Raw genomic sequence first — 18,998 nt, 5'->3', positions numbered from 1 at the left:
TATCATACTTGTTGCCAACCTGATTCTCAGTTCATTTTAGTTAATTTTGAACGATTCGATTCGTCCAGCACATCTTTAACCAAAAATTAAACCACTGTGAAGTTTTATATATGCCTTGTATTTCTTCCAAGATAATCAAGTGTAAATATATGAAAAAACAAATTCATAAACAACAATTATTGGCAAATTTATTCACATTTTAGTTTCATAAAGTTCAGCCCACTGTTGTTTTTCAACATCAAAATACTGCAAACAGAAGATTATTAGAACATGATACCACACGGTATCATCACGTGTTACCACACATTGGACTATAATGATGGTTTGATCATTTTTTGCTCCCATCAGTTTTTGCATTATACTCAAATTAATCTACCATGTCTCAATCCAAATGGTATTTTCCAATATTGATTCGATTATTGATTTATTTCATTTTGAAACGATTTTTGAATAGTATAGGTCGATTCAATTCTGCCTCAAACAGGTCGATCTGGCTGGATTGTAGGAATAGGAATCAATTAAAACTAATCGAAGGCAGCTGAGAACAAGGAGGAATTGAACCTGGATTTAATTAAATATACATTGTTTCACCAGGTCTAAGACTTTTTTCGAAGTCTGATCCAGATATGTGGAGCATAGAAGCCAAATTCACTTCTCTGTGTTTGGCTTTGGCTCTAGGAACTGACAAAAAAAAAAAAAACCCAAAACGATCCAGAGGACCGAAGAGGTCTGGATGGTATATATTGGGACAGGAGGTCAATATTGTAATTAGGTGCTAAACAATTCAAAGTTTTCTAAGTCCCTTTAAATTTGTTTCTGTAATATCATGAGATCAGGGGTTTATGTTAAAACTTTAAACCAGTTATTCATGTTCTGTTAGAGCCACAGAGGGGCTGGAGCCTATCCCACCTGTTATCAGGGAGAGGTAGTGCACACCTTTTACAGCTATGTGTGTATTTGCTCTAGTACAATAAATGTGATGTTCAGAAAGATAAGCAAAAGAATTTGCCTTACCCTTCCTTACGAGAGCCAGACACACTGTCCCGTGTTCGGTTCTGGCTGCTTAAAAGAAACGAATCGCTATCTGAGAGTTTAAAGTCAAAATCTCCGAGCCGCACCTGAAGGCACCGCGTGACGACCACTCTGGGAAGTTTTGCAGAAGTTACGTCTTCTTTTCCCCCGTCTGTCCGCCAGGGGGCGCAGGCCGGGGATGCTCATTCCCAGCTCCGCTCTCGTCCTCGTACCATGAGCTGAATCTGTCCGGGACAGACCAGGGAAGATGGCGGCCACTGACCATTCCCGGTCCGAAGCTGCCAAGCAGCGACGGCAGGATCAGCTGCAGCGGTGGCTGGGCTCGGAGACGGACCAGACGGTGTCGGAGGCCCGGGAAATGTCGGGGGGCTCCGGGACGCGGCGGGCGAAAGTACAGTTCGCGCAAGGCGCTGTGTTTATGGCCGCCTGCTCCGCCGGAGACCGGGAGGAGGTGGCGGCACTTCTCCGGCAGGGAGCTGACATCAACCACGCCAACGTTGACGGACTGACAGCGCTTCATCAGGTGGGGGGGAGTTTGAACTTTCTGTGTGTTTGAAGCAGACTTTGTTCGGCTGCCTCCGCCGCGCGGGCGGACGTCGCCCAGCTAACGGCGGCGTTGATCCGTCAATGATCCCCGCAGCCAGGAGTCACCATCCAATCCCGTTAGGTAAAACGCACTAAACCCTCCTAAACCCGGCTAACACTTCCATAGCAGCTAACACGGCCGTTCCGAATGGAACTCATTGTCCCCGAACGTCTCTAGAAAAGTAGATCCGGGCCGGGATTTCTGTTCTGGCCTGCGTAAAGGGGGGACAACTTCTCGATCCAGTTCTTTAGCTCGGGATAACCGCTTCATCTGCTCTTTTAGCCCTTAAAACGAGCCTGTGACAGAAAATTCCTGGAAAACAGACACTTTAATGCAGCTTAAAGATCAACCATTTGATCATGTCGTTGGTGCATTCCAGTGCCCTCCTGAGCACGAGCCCCTGCAGAGCAGCTCCAGTCAGAGCCCCCAGGTCTGGACATCATCACTGTGACAGGACAGGAGCCCTCAGTGATGCAGCACTTCCTCCTGTCCTCCACAAGGCCAGATCACAACTTTTAAGAATGAAAAAGAAAATCTTGGACTGCTTTTTTCTCTTTGCTGATGTAAAAAAAAAAGAAAAAAGTTTGTTTCTAGTTTGTGTAAACAGCCATGTTTAGGATTGGTCATCTGGGACCGTCACCCGGTGTGGTCCCCCCTCATCCTGCCCTCCGTCCTCTCCTCCCCTGTTGCTCATCTGTTGCCCGGCGACTTGAATTAAATATAGGCCCCCACAAAACTTTCCGCCCTTCTTCATCCAAAGCCTTTTCTGTCTTCTCCGCAGCAGCACCCTCCTCTTCCTCCCTCCTCTTTCCTTTCCTAGTTCCCCGTGGAGTGGACTTGAGGGATTTCAGATGAGGAAATGGAAAACATTCCTCAAACGGCACAAGCTGTCGCTGTCAAAGGCGATTTCCACAATGACTCACTTGATGACCCAGCCAAGGAGACTGCGAGAAGGTTGTGTGTGCTCCTTCGTAGCCAACTGGGGGGCAAGAGGAGCCCACTGTTCATTCATTCATTCATTAGGCTTGGAGGACCCCCTTCTACTCCCCTTTCCTGTAGCTCCTCACAATGTTTCCTCCAACATGCTGTCTGGCTAATTATCTCACATAGAGAGGAGCGGAGGAGGCTTGTTTCAGCTTTGTGATTAGTTGATTTAGCCCCAAATCAAAGCCTCTTAGGCGGCTTAAGTCGTGCCCGACGGGCGAGGTTCTGCGCCGACGCTTGGTGCTGCAACGTCACGGCGAGCAGCTGTTAGGAGAAACGCTTCTCCTCAATTATTTGCAGGGAGGAAGCTCCCGATTTCAGTACATAATTACTGAAAATACACGACTCTCACATTCAACCTTCATGATGGATGGCTGTGAAATGTTGTCCAAACATCCACGGATCCCCCTGAGGGTGAATCAGAGTCTTTGGTGGTTCACCATCAGCTTGATATTTGTGGTTTGGGAAGAAATGTGTGATGGATCGCTCTAAAAATGTAGTGAAGACATCCATTGCTCACTATAAATCCAAGCAACTTCAGTGGCCTTCCTATATCCAGAACCTCTAGATCATTTATTTTATTATTATAATTTATTATTACGATGTTGTCTTGGGCTCATTTCTAACTTGTATAATTTTGACATAATATATTATTAAAAAATATTGAAATATTTAAAGTTATTTAAGGTTTAAATTGATTTATTCTGGAATAAAAATAATATTATTCCTGTCCTTTTATTATTATTATTTTTTTAATTTACAGTTTTAAAAATGGGAATTCTGTTAGCTTTTTGGACTATTTTGGCATTTACTAAGATTTTTTTAGGCTGTTTTGAAGTTTAGCTAATATTTCAGCTACATGCTAGCTGTTTTGGCTAATTTAGGCTTTTCCTTTTTTTAGGCTGTTTTTAGATAATATTTAGGGTACATGCTAGGTTGTTTGGCTAAATTTGGCGTTTTTAAAAGGTTTTTTTTAGGCTATTTTGGAGTCAGACTAATATTTACATGCTAGCTGTTTTGTCTAATGTAAGCTTTCTTTAGTTTTTTAAGCTATTTTGAAGATTTGCTATTTTTTCAGCTACATTCTAGCTGTTTTGACTATCCTACGTTTTTTTTAATGTTTAAAAGTTTTTTTAGGCTAATTTGGCATTTAGCTAATATTATATAGCTGGCTATCAGCTTCAGCGTTTTCAGCTATCAATTTCAGCCTCTTCAGCTATCAGCACTATTATCTTCAGCGACCAAATTCAGCTTACAGCATTCACACTAGCATTATTGCAGGTAATGCTACATATCTAGTTCATAATTATGTTAAAAAGTTACATCCTTAATATTGTAAACATTTAGTTTGAGTGTTCAATAAATGTTTATCCGGTTCAGCCCACGACCTAAAGTGTGTTTTGGATTTTGGCCTCTTGTGTGATTCTGTTTGACACTCCTGGACTAAAGCAACTTCATCCTAGTATTAGTGCTGCTTACAGCTGCACACATGCACAATCAAGCATCTAAAAGGAAGTCTTTAGTTTGACTGTCACCTTTCGTTCTAAGGTTAAAATATACTATAGATTTATCCATTCTGGATAAATTCAAAGCAAAAAACTGAAGAATGTTGTTGGAGTTTGGCACCTGGAGGACTGAAAACGACTTCCCGGCTTCTCTGCAGACGTGAAGCGGCTGATAACAGAGGTTTTGATGCGGGATCAGCTGTTTCCACAGGTCACACGTGCACACACTCAGCAAAACGGCAGACTAAATTCCAACCTATGAACTAGGGCTGCACAATATGAGGAAAACTTGTGCGATATTATTAGTGATAATATTCGCAATATGACTCGCGATACATAAAGAAAAATTAGAACAACTAAAGCATAATTTCCATTTTTACGCCAACTGTTTTATTAAGTCAGGGGTGTCAAACTCAATGGGCCAAAATCCAAAACACATTTTGGGTCACAGGCCGAACAGGAAAAAGATTTATTGAACACTTAAAAAAACTTTAAAACTTTTAAACTTTACAAACGTAACTTTTTAAAACATTAATATGAGTAAAAACAGACGGAAATATTATTCCAGAATAAATTAACTTAAACCTTAAATAACTTTGAATATTTTACTCTCCATAGTAATATATTCTGTCAAAATTACAGTTAAAAATTAACTAAATGTTAACATAAAAAAAAACACTGAAATTTACTTGTATGTCATTTTACATTTTAAAAAATAGAAATTCAAAAATATTTTACTCTCCATAAATACTGTATCAAAATTATGTATTATATAGGAAATCGCCGAATCAGTAGCCATGTATTATAGTTTACACTGTCTTTTGTGATGTGCCTATCGCACAGGCTAATATTACGATAACGATTAATTTTCGATTTATTTTAGACCCGGTAGGAGGATCGGATATGGTGTCAGCATGCAGATCGTTGACGAGTGGATTTATGTCACACATTCGGTTCTGATTCGTCTTCTGTACTTTGCAGCTGTTTCAATCAGGGTCAGTTACATCTATTGATGCCCATTAACGTTCAAAAGTCCAACCAATTATCTGTATTGTATCACTTGTTATCTGCTTTTTTGTGTCAGCTTCAATATTAGACTGTAAAGCAGGACAGGCTTGTGATAAACCAGCGTCTGCAGATGATGTAATGCAGTCCACGGCGCGAACGCCGTCATGATGTGGCATCATAAAGCTCGCCTGCTCCGTTTTTAGAAGGACTGATGTCACTAAATTTCATTCGACTCAAACTTTAACCTATTTTGACGTTTTTTTAACACGCTTGAGTTTAGTTGGCCTGCAGTTTTTCGCTAATTAACTTAAATATTAAGGTTAAATATTAAACCTGAATCTTGTCTTCAGAAGAAAAGTACTTTACCAGTTCATAGAAGTCTTAAAGTCCCACTCCGATCACCTTTTGATCTATTTTTAAGCTTTCCTAGTGTTTTTTTTATCTATGATTCGGCCATTTTTTTAATAAATCAAAAACTTGTCATTTTCTAGAACCTAATTTCTGCAGAGCGGCAGTAGTTTATTAGAAATTTACTGTTGGCGGTAGTAAGCCTGCCCTTATTTCCCATCATCCTTTTGCTTACACTTTCTCCTGATAACTTTCAGCAACTCGCAACCCAAAGTTAACATTACCTGTGGAACGAAAATGGTGAGCAACATTGGAGCAATCCAGCTTTACAGTTTTGAACCAGATTGCAGATCAGATGAGGAAAATGATGGATCCTTTTGTCTGCAAGTGGATGCATCAGAATTGGGGCTGCCACGATCAGTCGACTAATCGACTATTAAAATAGTCGACCACTAATTTAATTGTCAATTAGTTGTTACATTATATAATATGAAGTCGAAATGTAGTAAAGTTGAAAGTTATAATGGCATTCTGCTAGCTTTTTGGGTTATTTTGGCATTTATTAAGGTTTTTAAGGCTATTTTGGAGCGTAGCTAGTATTTCAGCTACATGCTAGCTGTTTTGGCTAATTTAGACTTTTTTGTGGCTATTTTGGAGCGTAGCTAGTACTTCAGCTACATGCTAGCTATTTTGGCTAATTTAAGCTTTTTTTGCTTTTTTAGTCTAACTTGGAGTTTAGCTAATATTTCAGCTGTATTCTAGCTCTTTTGGCTAACTCGGCTTTTTCAGTTTTTTAGCCTAATTTGAAATTCTGGTAATATTTTAGCTGGCTTTCAGCTTCAGCGTTTTTTTAGCTACTAGCATTTTCAGCTATCAATTTAGCTATCAGCTGAAGAGGCTGTTTATTAGCCTCTTCAGTAGCCACATTCATCTTACAGCATTCATGCTAGCATTGTTGCAGTAATGCTATATATATATATATGTATATATATATTTTGGTTAGTTTAAAGCTAGTGATGGTTGAGATGTGCGCATTACAATCTGAAAAAATAATCATTGATTAGTCGACTATCAAAATAATAGTTTGTGGCACCACTAATCAGAATAGAGCAGAGCAGGGAGCTTGTGGCATGCTAATTTTAGCACTTAACGTCACAGAAATACTCAGAAATGTGTTTTTAAGCTTCATTTTCTTCATAAATGTCCACCATCAAAACAAACCTTTGACAAGAACATGTTTAAAAACACGATTTTTATCAGCATGGGTGTTTAATGTTTTTCCTTTCATAAATCTAAGTTGGAATTAAAGCAGCGTATTAGAGTCAAATCTCACGAGGACCTCATGCAAGTTATCTCGGGACTTGACTGGGATCATGCTGAGATCTTTGGGAGAGCTCCCCCTCAGGAAAATGCTGCTAAATGGATTCAGTGTTTCACTCCCGCCACAAAATGACTGTTTTGGAAAGCACTTGAGGGCTTTCAGCAGTCCACTTAGCAGAAAGTCATTACAGCAAGCAAACACAGTGGTCATTGTTTCAGGCCGCCTGCCTCCTTCCCGTTTTCCTACAAGACTTTCCAATAAAGGGATTTAAATGTCCGTTTGTGGGGGCGTGCGTTTCCCCAATCAACATGTCATAATAACCCCCCCGTCTGTCTGCTGTCAGGCCTGCATTGACGAAAACGCGGAGATGGTGCAGTTCCTGGTGGAGAGCGGGAGCGACATCAACAGAGGGGACAACGAGGGCTGGACTCCTCTGCACGCCGCTTCCTCCTGCGGCTTCATCCAGATCGCCAAGTGAGTGCCGACAGCCGGCGCTCCGTCACATGCCACGCTGGGGTTATTTCTGTGGCGCTGAGCGTGTGCAGCGGGGCCTGCTTTGAGTCTACACACCAGCGTTGACAGTTTGTTGGGCTGTGAGGCATCTGTGTGCTGTTTGGTTGAATGTGTTCTCTCCTTTTGAAAGGTATCTGATAGAACACGGAGCCAATGTTGGAGCCATAAACAGCGAAGGGGAGCTTCCTCTGGACGTGGCCACGGAAGATGCAATGGAGAGGCTGCTTAAAGCAGAGATCAAGAAACAAGGTGGGAACTTCTGCACTTGAATTTTGGGAGTCATCTCTAAACTTACACAATCTGACTTTTAAAAAGCAAAAGCAAACAGTTCATAGAAACAGCTCATATTTTGATATAAAATAGGTCTGCTACACAACATTTCTATAGAATTTGGCTAAAATGTCCAAAATATCACTTTTTTTCTGCATTCTGATACCTGAAGTCATAAGTGGATTAGCATCTAGCAGTTTAGCATCTGTGGAAGTGATGGATTTCTAAAAGCAGAAAAGATAAACAAAATATATAAAAAATCATAAAAAGGCCGATGGTTTCTTTTATATATATATATATATATATATATTTGACTAAAGTCAAATAGTAAATGCCATCTTGAATTTTTTTTTTTAAGTAATGCATCTTTTTATACCAAATCAACACAAATTGAAGCATTTTTTGGTGGTTTTATAGTCAGGTGTTCAGTTTTCTGGCAGTAAATTCAAAGGATTTGTTAGATGCATTGTCATGCATTGTTTCAAAATCATTCCTATTAAAAAATACATTGTTTAAAATTTTCACAGTTGTCGTCCCAATATATTTTTTTGTTCCATCTTAAGCTTAACTATTTTTTTTGTTTCCTCCTTGTGTGCATCACAGGAATCGACGTGGACAAGGCCCGAAAAGAGGAGGAGAGGATCATGCTGCAGGACGCCATGGCGGTGCTGGAAGGAGGCGGCACTCTGACTCCTCACCCCAACACCAAGGCCACGGCTCTGCACGTCGCCGCCGCCAAAGGCTACATTGAAGTCATTAAGTGAGCACCAGCCGTCTTGAGATCAGCTCCATTAGCGTTTGGCTCATTGTGGCATCTCTTGCTCCCCGTCTCCGTCAGGGTTCTTCTGCAGTGCGGGGTGGACGTGGACAGCAGGGACACGGACGGGTGGACTCCCCTGCACGCTGCGGCCCACTGGGGACAGGAGGAGGTGTGCGGCCTGCTCGCTGACAGCATGTGCGATATGGGTGCAGTCAACAATGTGGTGAGGCCAAGAAAAACAATCCTGCCTTGACACCAAGTCCATCTCTGAATCTGCAGCCTGTGTCCAAACTGATAAGGCCTGGCTGATGTCCTTGTAGGGGCAGACCCCTCTGGATGTGGCGGATGAAAACCTGGTGGACGCCCTGGAGGAGCTGCAGAAGAAACAGAACGCAGTGAGTCTGCCTTCACACGGCCTCCCCGACTACCTGCCCCGGTTAGATAAACCTGATATGATTTACGGCGCCGCAGAAGCCAATGTTCTCACTGTTTATGTCTGTTTATATTCCCCTTCAGTTACGCAGCGAGAAAGAGAAACAGGCTCCTGTTATTGAGACCAGTCCGCAGATCTCCATGGTACCAGTTCGCACCCGCAGGTCAGTGCCAGCGTGTGTTTGTGTGGGTGCACGCTGTGCTCATCCTCCACAGAATCCCATTAACCCGTGTTCCAGTCGTCTGCATGCAGGTGTGACGTTAACAGCCCCAGCATTCCTCTGAACCGTTTCCCCTTTTGTCCACCCATGCTGAACCGGATTGACAAAGTCACAAAAGTCTGGGAAAAAAATCCTCACTTTCAAAGTCAATCAGTTTCAGCTCAGATGTTAACCAAGACAAAAGTGCTGAAATATCTTTAATGCACCATATTTTACCTTAAAAATCCAACAGTTTCATAACTTAATGTTACATTAAAAATATATATATTGAGGTAATTAAATATGAATTTAAGTTGAAACAATTCATTTAAAATGCTCAATAGAAAAGCTACTGTATATATAGTCATAGTGAAAAAAATCAAAATGTTAAAGTTTCCTATTAAGATATGTGCAGTTTTATTAGTTTTAGAAACATAAATTGGTAGAAAATTTTATTTTTTTATACACACATTCAAATTTAATGTAATTAAGAGATGATAAAATAATTGGAGGAAGAGTTCATTTTAACCCCCTTCACGCCTCATTTCCAGTGATACAAAAAAATATTCCTATAATATTTTTTCAGTTCAAGTTGATGTTAAGTGAAGTGGATTTAATGGTACGTCACGAATTAGTGACCTACAGCATAAAGATATATTTGCATGAGATACGTCTGCTGGAGAAATAGATATCAAATGCAAATATGCATTTAACCAAAACATTAGTGAAACGTTTGTTTTAATAATATTAAGTCTCATCAGTCGCATCCACAATCATGTTCATACTAAAGTTGGCTGGATTTGATTGAGACTCTCCACCATAATTGCAATAAACGTCTGAGGGGTATTTATAAAACCTTTCAAGCGGTGCGATCGTGTCAGATGCATCTTTGAGCGCGCAGGTACATGAAAGGCAGAGGGGGAAGTGATGAGTTTGTCCACTAAACAGAAACTGGGAAATCAAAGGCGAAAAAAAATAAAAAAGGAGCGAATTGCATTCTCTAGTGGTGCCAGATATGAGAAAGAAAACATATTTTTCCAGTAATTTACTCAATTTTTGTATCTAGTTGTCTGCTCTCTGTCTCTCTCTGTGAGTGAAGTTTGGTGTTTCTAACTTCTTCAGTAAGTTTTCATTATTTTTGGTTTAAAAAACATATTTTTTGGACAGAGTTTTTTCCGTAGTCTCTGAAATAAACATTTCAGTCGTGGGTGACGTCACCAGCATGTGTCACATTCTGCTCCGATTGCCGTGCGACCCCCGCGATGCGAGCGATAACAAATCACTTAAAGTATAAACCAGCCTTAAGTTTGCATCTGTTCAGGCAGATATTGTTCGTTATAATTTTTTTTTCTAGAAAATCTGATGCAAAACGCTGTAAAAAGTGATCTTTATTGCATCTTTTCTATGAATATATTGTCTGTTCATAAAATTATACTGCGAAACGTAATATTTGATGCTAAATATCTCCCATTCAGATTAATAAAAAGCAGGAATGGAGGAATTATCTGTTTTCTGCGATATTTTAGCAAAAAAAAAAAAATTGTTGGAAATTTGTCAAGAAGCATGTAATTTCAGAATGCTTTCAGTTCCAGCTGTTTTATAATCCAACTGTTAGATTTTAAACTTTTATGGATTTAAAACTAGAAGTGGCTCCGCCCCCCCTCCGGTAAAAGAGAATTTAAAAGAATATTTTTTAATATATCAAGCAAAAATTGTATAGAATTAAAAATTCCTAAAATAATTAGCTTTTTATGTCTCTGTTTCTGTAATTTTCTGACAGATTATTGCAATTAAAGCCAAAATAAGCAAATAAACAGAATTTTTTTAAGTTTCATACAATAATCTGCTAATGTGAGTGAGGAGCCGCACATGCCGTCACAAACTGTGAGCCACTGTTTCACCTGCTGCTGCTGATCGCTGCATGCTCGCTCTAATTGGCTGCACATGCGATGGTTGCCCTCACTGATCAGCTCCCCGGCATGCCACCTGTTGTTCCACCCCCACCTTGGCCCCACCCCTCGCAGGACCTCTATCTCTCGTATGAGCAGCAAGGAGAAGATCGGCCTGCACGAGCGCGAGAAGCACCCGCCCCCCTCCCTGCAGAGCACGCCGGCCGAGGAAGAGGAGGACGACAGCCAGGCGGCGCAGAACCAGGCGAAGGCCTCCAGCAGCTCCAGCTCGGAGGAGGAGAGCGAGTCGGAGAGCGACGCCGAGTCGGGTGAGGCGCTTGCCGCGTCCGCTTGAGGTCGTCTTTAAATGTTTTTTTCTCATAAGGGGTGTGTTCTGTGCTGCTGCAGAAAAAGCCAAAAACAGAGAAATCATAAACAACTTGAACAACAAGCGAAACGCCAGCAGCCTGCTTTCTACCTCCGTGTCAGCGAGTGCCACTGCAAGTCAGCCCAAAAAGGTTGTCAATGGAAAACACGTAATCCGTGTGGGATTGTATGTTTTTACAGTGATGCATATTCTTATATCAGCTTGTATCACGTTTTTTTGTTGCAGGAAGTAAGCAAACCTCCGACCACCGAAGCCCCAGGCTCATGGAGGACTTCCCTGAGGAAGGCAGGCAGCTCCGTGACTCTGGGCTCAGCCGGACTCTCAGATTCCAGCCAGGACTCCAGCAGACCTGCAGAGTCCGTGCTGGGAATGAGCCGCTCCGCCTCCAGCCCCCGCCTCAGCTCAGAGGCCGACACCAAGGTACAGTTAGACGCAAAATACGATATATCGCTAAGACAGATGAGCCAAATGCTGTCCGTTTGTTCCCAGGAGCCGAGGCTTGCCCGAGTGCCGCCCATTCCCACACGGAGGCTGTTCAGTATTCCCGATAGCAACCCCGACAACAGGTGGGCTCTTCGGTGTTTTGCACCTCACCGAAGAGATTCCAGTCTTTGCATTTGTGCTTTTTGTGTCTCTCAGCTGGTTAAGTCGTAGCTCCTCCTACACCAGGCGCCTTCACTCTCAGTCAGGGAATGAGCTCACTAGTTCCACCCCTTCTTTGCTTCACAGGTCAGTCACAGCTCTCACCTCCTGCTGCCGCTCAGTTTGTCTGCTTGTGTGGCGAAAACTCATTTGCGGGAAATATTCTTTTTGGCTCCCCAACCTACTCTTTCTCCTCACTAGTTCATCGTACGGAAAACGACTGGATGATGCGGGTGTGACCTCGGCGAGTACGGGAACGAGCTCTGCGGGGCTCAGCCGCCTCAACAGCGTCTTAACTCCGAGGTATTTCAGTTGCAACTGGCTTTGCCCCCAACCACAGCTCTTATTTTGAAGGATGAATACATTAGGTATTTTTCTGCAAGGGTTTCTCTGGAACAAACAGAAAAGAAGGATTCAACATTAATCAACACTTCCCAGAGCACAACTACAGGAGAGCAGGAGACCAAGCAGAGGCGCAAGTGAGTCAAAACCCCCCGAATGAAGTAAATATTTCTGCTTTAGAGCTGGGATTGTTTTATTTTTTGCACCCGCAGGTCGTATCTGACACCGGTGCGGGATGAGGAGGCCGAGGCTCAGAGGAAAGCTCGCTCCCGACACGCGCGGCAGTCCCGCCGATCCACTCAGGCACGCTTTGATGTCGACTGCACTCAAACCTGCTGTGTGGGGGCTCAATGCATCTGACTCGTGTCTTTCCTATGAAGGGGGTTACACTCACAGACCTACAGGAAGCTGAGAAGACCATTAAGACCATGAAGACGGACAACAAGGGACGAGAAAAGGAGGAAGAGGAGAAAGAGAAGGAAGCTAAACAGAAGAAGGGAGATGAGGGGGTGAGGGTGGCTTTTTAGGGTTTTTAGGGTCACAAAGACTGGGATTAATGTGTTTTTTTTTTGTTTTTTTTTGTTTTTTTTACAGGAAGTGAGCTGGAGGTCTCGCATCGCCAGCCTGCAGAAGTCAGACCTGCTGGGTCTCACTCAGCCTGCCGGCACACCACGGCCTCAGACGACCGACAGGAGAGGTACTCACACCTGTGACTTTCAAAACTTTAGAGCGACAGAACTGAAAGAGCTCTGCTTGGTTTACTGCAGATGTTGACGCCAGCACAGCAGAGAGTGAGATGGAGCAATGGGCCAGAGAGCGCAGAGAGAGGAGGCAAGCACGGGCCAGGAGGAAGGCGCAGAGGACCGGGGAGGTAAGGGCCACAAGCTCCCATTAACCTGGAAACACGACAGAGGTTTTAATCATTCTCTCATTCACAGAGTGAAGACAACGAGCCAAGCGGAGAGGAAGAGTTCTCAGGGAGTGGGCTGGATCCACAGGTTTGTGTTTTCTCTCGTCCGTGTTCTCAGAGAATCAAATCTAGAGCTTTAAACGTTTGCTTTCCTTCTTATTGCAGAAAGACCGACACACAAGTTCCAGGTACTGTCTGAATCAGATCTTTGACCCGTTTGATCATCCTGTTTTGTCAGCACGATAGCAGCTCCTCTGACCTCTGCTCCCTTCATACACTCAGGCTGGAAACGTCTTACAACGACCGCACCCAGGGAGGAGGATCGGAAGCAAAAGATTTCAAGAAGGTCAGCAGAGAGCTGATAATCGTTCTGGGCGTTCGTCCTCCGTGGTTCAGCTCCGCTCTGGCCAGGCGTAAAACGTGGTGTCATTATGGGTCAATTAACTCTCACATTCTAGCTATTTTGTTTCTCCACATTCAAAGCCACAATTTCCATAACTGTTTGCAAACACAAGCCCCTCCCTTTTGACTACAAGTGTTGTTTACAGGGATCACACTTCATTTCCATACCGACTTTTACAAAAAGACTCTCAGCTCTTTAATCTGGAACATCCATCGCTGGTTTACAATAATAATTCATTGCAGCTGCTCCAGGGGGAGGAAGGAGGAAAAACCTGTTCGGTTATGACGCTGTGCAGTTTTCTGATATTTACTGTAAAGCAAAGACGAGATTGGATGCAGGTTTTCTCCATTTAGTTACAGTTCAAGAGGAGCCGTAAACAAACGGTGGATTTTGAGCAGCCGGTCTGATCAATTAGACTAATCGGACTAGCTGCCGTCTGAGACGATAACAAATCAGTGAACTGGTTTAGTTGTTCCTCATGGAATCAAATGTAGTCGAACAGTGAAAGTGTATTTCAGATTAAAACCCCCAAAAACGGAAGAAAACTCTTTAGTTTTGCCATAATCACTTTTATTACTAGTAATTTCTAGTAATGATGAAGTTTTAAGCTAGTATATATAAATTTTTTATTAATTTTGTTATGTCAATTAAGTGTAAATTCGACTTAAAACTCTGAAAATCTCCATTAAGATCATTTTATTTGCTTGAAAACCCTGTAAGCATAAAACAAATCATTCATTAATCGTTTAATACCTTTTGGGGTCACCTGGTTGCTGGAGCCTATCCCACCCACTGTTAGGCGGAGGCAGAGAGCACCCTGGACAGGTTGCCAGTCTTAGTGAATTATTTTGTTTTCTGTTTGTGTCAGCTGTTTGAGGAGCTGTCCAGAGAAAACAGCCAGCTCCAGTCCCAGCTGCAGGACACTCAGAGGATCATCAGTCAGACCCGGTTGGACCTGGATAAAGCCACACAGGTGAGGAGCAGAACAGAGAACACGACTTTCAGTGTCATTCTGGGGATGATGCAGACATTTTTTTGTTTCTTGCAGAGACAGGAGCGCTTCAGCGACTGCTCGTCCCTGCTGGAGCTGGAGAGGAAGGTAGCGTGTCTCTACCGTGGGTGCTGGGTGTTTCTTTTTTGTGCCGCTTCCTCTGCCTCACCACTGCCACCTCTTCCATTTTGTCTTGTTGTCCTCTCGCCCACTTAAACAAACCACTTCCTCACTTGTTTTCACTCAACTTTTGTGCTCCTTTTTCTTGACATCACGTCTTCTCCCACCCCCCCACACACTGCCCCGCCACACGTTTGGCTGGCATCAGGACCGGAGGGTGTTGGAACGGCGCTTGGCAGAGCTGGAGGAGGAGCTGAAGGTGAGGCTCTCATCAGGGCCACCCACACTTTGCATGTTTCTGCTTGGGCAGCTTGGTTTGAGCTTGAGCGGTCCAGGACTCGGACGGTGTGAACAGGTTTGGCGTTGTGACTTAATTTGCTTTTGCTTCATGTTGGTGTATGTTCTACCCGCCCCCGTGCCCACAGTGAGTTTTACCTTTAAACACGTGGGATATCACTACTCTGAATGTCAAATAACAGCTTTTAGATTTTTCTCTGGGTCTTTCCATTAACAGTGTGACTAAATAGTTTTTGAAATGTGCTTTTTATTATCTATTTGGTTATTTACATATTTTTGTTTTTTTTGCTTTGTTGAAGTTTGTTGAAATTCCCCCTTAAAGACCCACTCCAATATCTATTGTGAAAGTGCTTTTGTAAAGTCTTTAAATTATGATTATGCCGCAAAAATACAAATAACTTTAATCAATTTCATGAACTTAGTTTCTGCAGAGCAGCTGGAGTTCATAAAAATTAGTTGTGGGTGGGCAAGGAGCATCCCCGCCCCCCTTCCCCTCCCTTTTGCTGCAAGCTCTCCATTTACGCCAGGGGTGTCGAACTCAATCCCCAAAATCCAAAAAGCACCTTAAGGCGCGGGCCGAACAGGATAAACATTTATATAACACACTAAAATTACATTTTTAAAACTATAAAAATGTAACTTTTTAAAATAGCTTTGAATAGAAAAAGGCAGGAATATTATTCTAGAATAAATGAACTTAAACCTTCAATAACTTTCAATATTTTACACTCCATCAAATGTTTTTTGTCAAAATTATACAAGTTAAAAATAAGTGCAAGAAAGCATCAGGACATTAATAGCAATAAAATAAAAAACCTACAATTTTCATTGTATTGGGTCTTTTAAAATACTTGAGGGAACTTTATTTCTTTGCACAGGCACAATCAAAAGAGAAAGGCTGGTTTCATGAGAAAACAGCAAAGCGATCAAATAAATGACTGCATAAAAACAGTGGAGGAAGTAATGACTCCATTTTGGGCCATAATACAACCACAAGAAGAAAAAAAAATTCTCTACATTATTTAACAGATCTGTACATGGAGAATATTTTATATTTTTATTGATTTAATAAGAAGTTGATGAAACGTTAAATGTTTGTGTGACCTAAACTTAAGGAAGTGGCTTTTATTTTGATAGGATGTGTATAGTTGGGTCATTTGGACATTAGAGGATCATCCTGAGGAATCAGTTTCTTAGTTCAGGTTAACCTGTGACATTTATTTATGACAAATTCATTTTGCTACTAAATCTGCATAATTTGGTATTATTTTGCCTCCTTAAATATTTTTTCTTCAAAGCTAGAAAGATATGTGTCTGTTTAATAGTTTTTTTTTTTTTTTTTTTTTCAGGCTCTGGTTGACCTGAAAGCAGACAACCAGCGTCTGAAAGATGAAAATGGAGCACTGATCCGTGTCATCAGCAAACTCTCCAAATAGAGTAAAAGAGACCCGATCTCCAGGGAACACCCCCCACCCCACGCCACTCTCCTCATCATCTGTCTGTCCCTCTTTCCTTCCACACATTCCTCTCAGTGCCAAAGAGTGACAAAGGGTTGGGGAATCAGGAGAAGATCTTGCGCACATGATCACGACAGCTCGATTTGGATTTTTTTTTCTTTTTTGGAGAGCTGAAGTGTCTTTTGTGTGCCTTAATGCTCTGCCGCCACAGGAGGACTCCCAGAACATCGGACGCCGCCGTGCATCAGGGGAACACATAAGCGCACACACAGACCTTTGCGTGCATCGGTTATTCCTCGATGCACCTTCCACTGAGCACACGAGATGGCTTGGATCGTAAGAATCCCCCACTTTGTATTTATTTTTTTAGTGAACACGTCACTCGTTCCCCACTTAAAGTTGAAAGTTTGGTGTGTTCTGAATCCCTGAAGCACGTGTCGGGACCTCTATCCTGACGGCGGGGCAACTTCCGTTGAATTCTGTGGAGGGTTTTGTTGGGTTTTTTTTTGTCTCCACATGCGATTGTTTGAATCCACCTACCTCCCCATCTTTTATTTTTTACTCTGTGACCACTCCATGCTCTTAAAAAACCCACAAACGTCACTCGACCACAGCACTTTACTCTCTGCAAAGCAATAAAAGATCTGCGAGGCTTTGCCCGTCCTCCAGACAGCTTCAGCTCCGAGCTGCATCTTCTCACCCTCCTCCTCCTCCTCCTCTTCCTCCTCCTGGGAGTGAGAAGAGGCAGAAGTTTAGCTGAAGTTCAAAAGTTGAAATTGCTGTTCTGTCAAAGGCCTATCATGCTATGAATTGTTTTAAATGTTACATAAGATTATTTTCATAGATTTCATGGTCAATTCCTCTTCTGAAGAAGCATGGTTGTGTACATAAATGCTAGTTTTGAGTAATACTCTTTTTGAAGTCCATGTAGCCTTGCTTCACATGTTTGTTTTCTAATATATTAAATGAATGTTGACACCCTAATAAAAAAAGTGTTTGTAGATGCTTTATTTTCTTTTTTACCCTGCTTTTAGTAAGTTTGGATGGGACGTATTTTGTTTTTCTTCTTGCCGTCTTCCTGTACAGTGTCTGTTTTCCGGTTTCCAGATGTTCTCTATCAGTTTGGGGGGGGGCAACAGCTGCAACACTGCAGCAATAACACACCATGAGTCTTAAGAGGCAAATGCATTTACAGTATGTTTCACTGTTGGCTGAATGCGCCGCTCGTCCCAGGCGGGCGATGCATCAGCGGCTGGAGAAACAGAAACGGAGGACATTCAGACATCTGGGTAAAAAAGATTCCTGGTGTATTTTCAGCTCCTGGGTCTGGAGTGCGCTCCACACAAGTCATCCATCTGTTTGTCTCATCGGAGAGCGCGAGGAGATGGACCACTGTCATGCGGGGAAGGAGTGCGGACAACAAGTTGAGCTCCTAATAAGGCAGGGGCGAGCTATGCTGAGGCACTCTCTCTGTAAATATCCCTCAGGTCTGAGAAAGGCAGAGGAAGGGAGCCGGGGAAGAAGAGGGAAGCAGATGGATTCCAGCCTTATATGGCCACAGCACTGCTTTTCCCAGGGTTTGTGGCTCCGACTTCCGGCGTCATGCCAGATGCTGCACGAGCGGCTCCTCAGTGCCACCAAGAGGTGCAGCAAATGCAAAGCTGCAGTCTTTCAAAAACACATTTGAGCGCTTCTGAGACAAAGATGTCGGCTCGTGCAAAAAGTATATTTAAGTGTACTACAAGTGCAATCTATTTACTGTAAACTTAAAATGTTCCAATTTAGTCTGAAGAAGTATTAGACTAGTATACTTTCTATACTCAAGTATACTTAATAAAAATATGGAAGGAAGAGACCGCACCAAAAAGTGCAGAACATAAAATTTCACTGTAGTTTATTTTCTCATATAGATTTAAAAAATCGTGTTAAATTAAGTATTCTGTTAGAAGTTTAAGAGGAGGGTCATTCTGAGTTCTTGAAGCTGGCTCTTTAAAGCCTGGTTGCAGGAGATTTTATCAAGAAGAGAAGTTCTGGGAATGGAGTTTTTGATTTAGTTTGATGCTGTGATTAAATCAAACACGTTCAGTGACCGGATGAGTATTTTTACTGTCTCAATGCCAGATACTGTCTTATCCAGGAGAGGGATCCTTTTAAGGACATAGCAAAAAGTAGTACACTCAAGTTGTATACTTCAGTATAAGTATAGCAAGTATGTGTAAGTATACTAACTGAATACTTCCTCTGACTAAATGGAAAGATTTTAAGTTTACAGTAAATGCATAGTACATAAAAAATAAGTGCTCTAGAAAGTATTTACTAAGTATACTAAGTATACTTTCTAGAGCACTTAAATCAAGCACTTTTTGCTGATAAGAAGAACAGAAAATGTTTGTTACTTTAGTGGTAATCATGTAGAGCAGGGGTGTAAAACATACGGTCCATGGGCCGCATCCGGCCCGCCAGATGGTTTAATCCGGCCCAGTCATGAAGAAAAAAATGTGGGGGAAAAAAATCAAGTTTCTAGGCCATTCCTGTGGCGAATTGTGATTTTTCTTAAAGAAATGGCCGCAATGTGCAATTATGCCACTAGGGGAAGCAAA

At 42.3% G+C, this 18,998-nt stretch overlaps 1 protein-coding gene across 4 annotated transcripts; it reads left to right on the top strand.

Annotated features, from left to right (window-relative positions):
• The first annotated feature begins 1,162 nt into the window (after nucleotides 1-1,162).
• Nucleotides 1,163-17,401, top strand: zmp:0000001167 (protein phosphatase 1 regulatory subunit 12A). Of its 4 annotated transcripts, none has more exons than XM_024282666.2 (25): nucleotides 1,163-1,555; nucleotides 7,128-7,258; nucleotides 7,428-7,546; nucleotides 8,171-8,327; nucleotides 8,406-8,550; nucleotides 8,648-8,722; nucleotides 8,844-8,923; nucleotides 11,008-11,177; nucleotides 11,257-11,366; nucleotides 11,462-11,656; nucleotides 11,726-11,802; nucleotides 11,876-11,965; nucleotides 12,080-12,181; nucleotides 12,262-12,357; nucleotides 12,433-12,523; nucleotides 12,601-12,729; nucleotides 12,815-12,917; nucleotides 12,988-13,091; nucleotides 13,159-13,218; nucleotides 13,296-13,318; nucleotides 13,413-13,476; nucleotides 14,402-14,506; nucleotides 14,582-14,632; nucleotides 14,853-14,903; nucleotides 16,291-17,401. In XM_024282666.2, exons 1-25 carry the CDS (start codon nucleotides 1,280-1,282, stop codon nucleotides 16,375-16,377), a joined length of 2,691 nt encoding a protein of 896 aa, XP_024138434.1. In that variant the 5' UTR covers nucleotides 1,163-1,279; the 3' UTR covers nucleotides 16,378-17,401. The 4 variants fall into 4 exon arrangements, with proteins under 4 accessions (XP_024138434.1, XP_024138436.1, XP_024138435.1 ...); XM_024282665.2 differs by having other exon boundaries at nucleotides 1,164-1,555; nucleotides 10,984-11,177; XM_024282668.2 differs by lacking the exon at nucleotides 11,876-11,965 and having other exon boundaries at nucleotides 10,984-11,177.
• The last annotated feature ends 1,597 nt before the right edge of the window (nucleotides 17,402-18,998 follow it).

The sequence above is a fragment of the Oryzias melastigma genome, linkage group LG6, assembly GCF_002922805.2.
Source record: "Oryzias melastigma strain HK-1 linkage group LG6, ASM292280v2, whole genome shotgun sequence".
NCBI lineage: Eukaryota > Metazoa > Chordata > Actinopteri > Beloniformes > Adrianichthyidae > Oryzias > Oryzias melastigma.
This window is presented reverse-complemented; position numbering and strand designations above follow the sequence as displayed.